The sequence below is a fragment of the Triticum aestivum genome, chromosome 3A (assembly GCF_018294505.1).
Source record: "Triticum aestivum cultivar Chinese Spring chromosome 3A, IWGSC CS RefSeq v2.1, whole genome shotgun sequence".
NCBI lineage: Eukaryota > Viridiplantae > Streptophyta > Magnoliopsida > Poales > Poaceae > Triticum > Triticum aestivum.
In genome coordinates this window covers 467,860,286-467,866,738 of record NC_057800.1, presented here as the reverse complement: position 1 = coordinate 467,866,738, position 6,453 = coordinate 467,860,286, and the positions used below count along the sequence as shown (strand labels likewise).

At 49.1% G+C, this 6,453-nt stretch overlaps 1 protein-coding gene across 1 annotated transcript; it reads right to left on the bottom strand.

Annotated features, from left to right (window-relative positions):
* Positions 1–1,930: 1,930 nt before the first annotated feature.
* On the bottom strand, positions 1,931–2,816 carry LOC123058431 (uncharacterized). Its single transcript, XM_044481158.1, has one exon. It carries the CDS (start codon positions 2,571–2,573, stop codon positions 2,082–2,084), a length of 492 nt encoding a protein of 163 aa, XP_044337093.1. The 5' UTR covers positions 2,574–2,816; the 3' UTR covers positions 1,931–2,081.
* Positions 2,817–6,453: the final 3,637 nt, after the last annotated feature.

Genomic DNA, 6,453 nt, shown 5'->3' with positions numbered 1-6,453 from the left:
CGTCGCCGGGGATCGACCACCATCGAGCCCGCCCCCTCGTCGCCCGGTATCACCCGCCGCATCCATCGCCGGTTAGTGTTTGTTTTGTGATATTTGCGAGCGGTATAGTTGATTGACGCGCCGGTATGCATGTAGATGGAATTGAGCCCGTGCGAGAAGTTCTTACTCTCCGATTCAGACGACTCGGATGTTGAGACCATGCTTGCACCTTTCGGCAGCAGACATTAGTGATGGCACTTGCCGTGAAGGAGCACAAAGAAGAGAACCGAAAGAGGAGGCGGGGATCGTCTGTCGGGCGTCTTTGCATTCGTCGGAATCGCCATCTTGGGAACGAGATGTTGATGCAAGACTACTTCGTGGAGAATCCTACATATCCACCGCACCTCTTCCGAAGAAGGTACCAAATGCGCCGATCCCTCTTTCTGAAAATTGTTCAAGCTTGCGAGGCAAATTGCCAGTATTTTACTCAAAGAAGAAATGTGCGGGCTTAAAGGGATTTAGTGCATATCAAAAAAAATCTCCGCAACTATGCGGGTGATTGCATATGGCGTTCTGGCTGACTATGTCGATGAGTACCTTCGCATTGGTGAAGATACTACAATTGAGCCAGTGTGTAGATTTGCAAAAGTGATCATCCGTGTCTTTGGTCCTGAGTATCTTCGGGCACCCGACGAGGATGACGCAAAGAAATTGATGGCATCTAATGAGAGGAGAGGTTGGCGTGGCAATGCTAGGCAGCATTGATTGTATGCATTGGACTTGGAAAAATTGCCCGAAGGCATGGCAAGGAATGTATTGTGGCAAGTCTCGTGATGCAACAATTGTGCTAGAGGCCGTAGCATCCGAGGATTTTTGGATTTGGCATTGCTTCTTTGGTATGCCGGGCACTCGCAATGATACCAATGTGTTGCAACGGTCTCATTAGTTTGCTAGGCTTGCTAGTGGTGATGTTCCTGCTTGCAACTACACTATCAATGGGCATGAATACACAAAGGGTACTATTTTGCAGATGGTATATACCCTCCTTGGTGCACCTTTGTCAAGAGCATCAAAGATCCCAAAACTAGAAAACATTGTGAATTTGCAAGGGTGCAAGAGGCAGCCCGAAAAGACATTGAAAGAGCATTTGGTGTTTTGCAATCTAGGTTTGCCATTGTCCGTGGTCCTGCTCGTTTTGGGGATAAGAGAACCTTGAAAAATATCATGACATGTTGTGTTATCCTTCACAATATGATTCTTGAAGATGAGAGAGGAATGAACTTGGAATTCTTCTACGACAATGTGGGTACCCGTGTCAAACCAGCTAGAGACTCTAACCGCATTAGAGCTTTTTCTTCAGACGTACAAGGAGATTGAAAATGCAAACACACACTTTCAACTTCAGGAGGATCTCATTGAGTGCCATTGGCAAAGGGCAGGACAGTGACTCATTTTTGTATTCATTTGTATTTGTATTCATGACAAGTTTTGTATTGCATTATTTAAGTTTGCTTCGGTGATTTGAATAATTATTTATAATGTGGATGATTATTGTATTATGTTTGATTTGAATAATTATTTAGTTTGCTTTCATTTGTTGTATTATATTGGATTTGATATTTGCGGGTTGATGAGATGTGAGATGCAGCGGCGCAAAAAGCAAACCCCGCAAACCTGACCTGTAAAAGGCATATTCTGCGAATATACTTTTGTATGTGTCTGTTTGAGGGGTCTGCATCTATAGCCATCCGCACCGGCCCGCAAAGGTTGTTTTCCGCAAACTGCAAACGCGTTTTGCGGACGGTGGGATGCGAGGTCTGCTAGAGTTGCTCTTAGGCATCGTACCCTTTTTTTCCTCGCAAATAGGCAAAGCAGCATACCAGCAACGTGGTTCCTCGCAACTGGACTTATGTTGCAATGGAGTCCAACTCGATCGATGATCAACACGATATTGCAGAAAATTCCTCTTGATCGCAGAACTAAGCATCTTATAATTGACATAAGAAAATTAAAGGACGGGGCACGGGGGTACAAGATTACACGCCCAATGGCAAGCAGAAGGGGGCTTGCACGAATCACAGCAAGGGGCAGGCCATGGCCAGCTATATCTGGCAGCCGCAGCAGCAGAAGAAGCAGGAGAGCGCGAGGCCAAGCACGATGGCTTCCACCACGTACATCACGCGGAACGCGACGGTGTCCAGCAGCGCCGACGCCCAGCTGCCCCTCAGGTTCACGGACAGCCGCTTCCACCGCAGCGATCGCGACAGTCCGGCCAGCCTCGACGCGCTGGCGCCGCCCAGATTCTTCCAGCGCCGCCGCTGCTGCGGTATCAGCCGCCGCAGCCAGCCGCGCCGCGGCTTCTCCGCGACCTCCGAGCCATCGGCAGCGGCCGGGGGCATCGGTGCCGCCTCGGGCGCCCTTCCGTTCTCGGCGCCGACGGACGAGTAGTGCCCCCGCGGCATCATCCTCGAGAGCAAACCCCTGCGGTACCGCGCGCCCGCCGCGGCGGAGCTGGCTGTAGCCTGAGACATGGGCTCCGTCTCGTACGCCGTCTCCGGCGCTATGTCGGTCTTGATGATGCCCATCATAGCCATGGCTGAGCAGGAGAAGACCTAGTATATAGCTAGCCTAGGCGAAGAAGATTCAAGATGGTACGTTGTTGGACGGGACTGGGCGAAGACGTGGGGGGAAGACGTGCGGGGTGCGGTCAGGCGGAGACGGGAGGATATAAAGGAGACCGTTTCGATCTCGGGACTGGACGTGCCGAAACCTACCTATCGCCGTTTCGTGCTTTTTTCAAAGGAAAAAAGGAGATTGTGGCTTGAGCTGCTGGCTGCCGCTTTGTGCGTAAGGCATCCGCCAGACGGACGATTTAACAGCTCAGCTCGTGCTGTAAAGGCCGTTGCCGATGTTATTTGCAACCGCAAGCTCAGCTGGGAAGTTGTGCTGGAGTATATGTGTTGCGCTGGTCCGTTTATTATTGCTCATCGCATGCTGTCACGGATATACTCCTACTGTATTATGCATAATATATGTTGGGCAGTGTTTATGATGCTGTCAGGTTGCAAAACATGGCGAATTTGAACAGAGTGCATGGACTTTCTAGAACGCCAGGGCAGGGGCAGGGGCAGGGCGTATCTGAACTGAAAAGGCCGGCAGCGGCAGGTCACATACAGGGTGGTGGTAGGAGTATATGGTTCTCGACTCTCGAGTGCTGCTGGAGTCCAACTGGCCGTGACAGCCGGGCGTGCAGTGCAGTGCAGGCCTACATTACACTGCACGCTTCCCTGCTACTGCTAGCCTATCGTTGTTGTTTTCTTTCGCTCGCCAACGGCTTGCAAATTCGCCTCTTGTCGGGCAGCGGCCGTTTGGTCAAAAAAGCGCAGGTAGCCTCGAGCGATCATAAACCGTTAGTTAATGCTGGCTGAGATCAAGGTTTGGGACCGGCTGCCCCAGGTGTCTGGCTGTGCTTCTCCCATTTGTCGTCACCTGCGTGCCTGTAAAAGATGCATGTTACGTGGGATAACTTGCTGCAGCGACACCGGACCAACATCTTCACCGATCACCAGTGACTGAAAGTTGGAGTAGCTGGAACCAACCACACCCGCACGAAGCGTATGGCGGTGTACTTACAGCTAACCTGACATCGACTTCCATCTTTTATGGAGGTCAAGTCTACTTTCTACGTGTACGTACGAGATCAGGTGACTCCTGTCCGTCAGGAGCACAATGCATATGCGCGTCGCTATAGGATTGATCTGGCTCCAAGTGAATTATTCTGCTTTTACGCATGTTATAGCATCTATAGCATATCGTCTCGATCCGCAAAATAACTGTTAGTTTATAGTTTTTGATCAAAAAATGACCCCAACAGACAGTGGCGGACCCAGGATTTGCTGACGCCCCAAGCGAGAAACTAAGGGCTAAAAACTACCTCAAAAAAACTCTAGTTTCAAGGCATACAAAAGTCAATCTATGTTGCATAACTAATAAGAAAAACCAAACATCATATTCAATAGCAGCATTTGTTCCATGATGGGTCAACTAATAAAGCAAGACAAATCAAAAGACTATGTAGCATAGATAGATGATACAAAAGATTGATACCAAATCAAATAATTGGTTGATCTGAGCCTCCCATGACTGCATCTTCAATAACAGAAGAAGCTAAACCTTCAATTATCGATTTTGAAATGCAAATCAATGCATAATATAGCAGGTAAACTAGTTAATAATGATGCAAAATGTGAAAACTTATGTCGAGGACGAGGCAAAACGCCTTTACGTGTGTGATAACCTTGAAATACCATAGTTTTCAGCTCTTGATTGCTTAAACAGAAAACAATAATCAGCCGCGATGATCATTGAACCAATAGTCATGAAAGCTTTTACCATTTATCCATTCATAAGCATGATTAGTTGGTTGGCATGGACCCATACTAATGTACTCCCTTCTAGCAAGAATTCTAATGTCTGCATCTAAATCCTCAATTGGTATTCTCTTACCGAGGTCAGATTCAACATCACCGAGTTTGAGTTCAGCTCTAACATTAGGGGTATTATCAGTCGTTTGAGTTGAAGGACCTGTTGTCGTGGTTTCGGTGTTTCGAACTTGAAAAAAAGAATGCAGTATCTTGCTTCTTTTACTCATCTTGTGTTCCTGTAAAAATTTAGAGAAACAAAATTTTCTCGATGTCAAAATCAGTTTCTACATCTAACAAACAGACAAACTCTGGCATCTAGCAACTAAAATCATCATCAATTAGTGACAATGTGACATCTATAAACAAAAACAGGGCATCAAGCCATCAAGTCATCGGTTTCTACAACTAAAATCACCGACAAATAGTGACAATGTGGCCGGAAGTGAGGACCAAGGAAGTGAGGAATGAGGACTACCTCGCCGGCCGCCGGGCAGCCTGCAGACTGCAGCCTCGTGCCCTAGCCGAGGTCTCTACGCCGCGCCCTCGCCGGACACGACGGGCGGACAGGGCAGGAGCCGCAGAGGCGCAACCAGGGGCGCTGGAACGAAGAGTGGAAGGGGGGAGCCGGGGGGCGTTGCGGGATTGAGTGGACCGGCGACGGCAGTCGGTGGCGGTGGCGGCGGGCGGCGGGCAGCGACCGACGACGGCTTAGGGTTCATCGGGTTGGGGGGAAAGGTCAGCTGCGTCTGCAGCGACACCGGACCAACATCTTCACCGACCACCAGTGAGTGAAAGTTGGAGTAGCTGGAACCAACCACACCCGCACGAAGCGTATGGCGGTGTACGTACAGCTAACCTGACATCGACTTCCATCTTTTATGGAGGTCAAGTCTACTTTCTACGTGTACGTACGAGATCAGGCGACTCCTGTCCGTCAGGAGCACAATGCATATGCGCGTCGCTATATGATCGCTCTGGCTCCAAGTGAATTATTCTGCTTTTACGCATGTTATAGCATCTATAGCATATCGTCTCGATTCATAAAATAACCGTCAATTTATAGTTTTCGATAAATAAAAATGACCCCAACAGAAACTTTAAACGTGTCCAACACATAAAATTTTTTGAGGAACACTTCCCTCTCCGACCCACGAAAACACAAGCTCCCCACCCGCCTCGTCGGTGCGCTGTATCCCGTGAAAACGGTTGACGGGAGGGACATCTCAACGCGCACTCCCCACATCCCCTACTGCAGCCTCCCGCCACCATTGCCGCCAGGCTGCCCCTTGCATTTCCGGTCATTTTCATTAGGGGAATCGCATCGCTGGGCCGCACGAACAAGGGAGTCCTCAACGTCATAAGTCGCCGTGACATAACACACTTCGCTGACTTGGCGGCCATAGTACGGAAATACTGTGCGATGGAAAGTGCCTGGAAAACCCAAACACAATTTTGGGATAATCCGGCTCTGACAAAACCCCCAGTCCGGACTAAAAGGGTGCACTCTCATAAGTCGCTCGACTCAATTACAAAGAAGCAAAAGCCCACTACAGGGCATGGAACCGTATTGGAGGGATGGCTTAAGGGGCCCTGCAAAATCCATAGTACAGCGGATACCATATGAACACACAGCCTTAGAGCATGTTGGGTACTTCGGCAGGTGTCCAAAAGCGGTGAGGATCTCCTCACCCAAAATACCTCAGAGCACCTTCCCACAGATAACAATACAGTATTGACGGTCTTTGAGACCTTTGCCTCAAATAATAGGTGCAAGCGAGCACTCCACAACCTTACTGAAGTCTGCCATGTGGCAGCAATAAATCCATGGACGACACGGCTATCACCTTCAATGCCAGTGACGAACCTAAATCCCGAACAACCCAAACACCAGCCGATTTGGTTCTCAATCCAATTGTGGACGGCTTTCGGCTCACTAAGGTGCTCATGGATGGCGGCAGCGGATTAAACCTCATTTATGAGGAAACTCTCCAAAAAATGGAAATAGACAGCAACCGTATTGAGCAAAGCAGTACGACCTTCCGAGGAATCA

Coding starts and splice junctions, on each gene's coding strand:
- LOC123058431 (XM_044481158.1), bottom strand. CDS start 2,573: ATGGCTATGATGGGCATCATCAAGACCGACATAGCGCCGGAGACGGCG.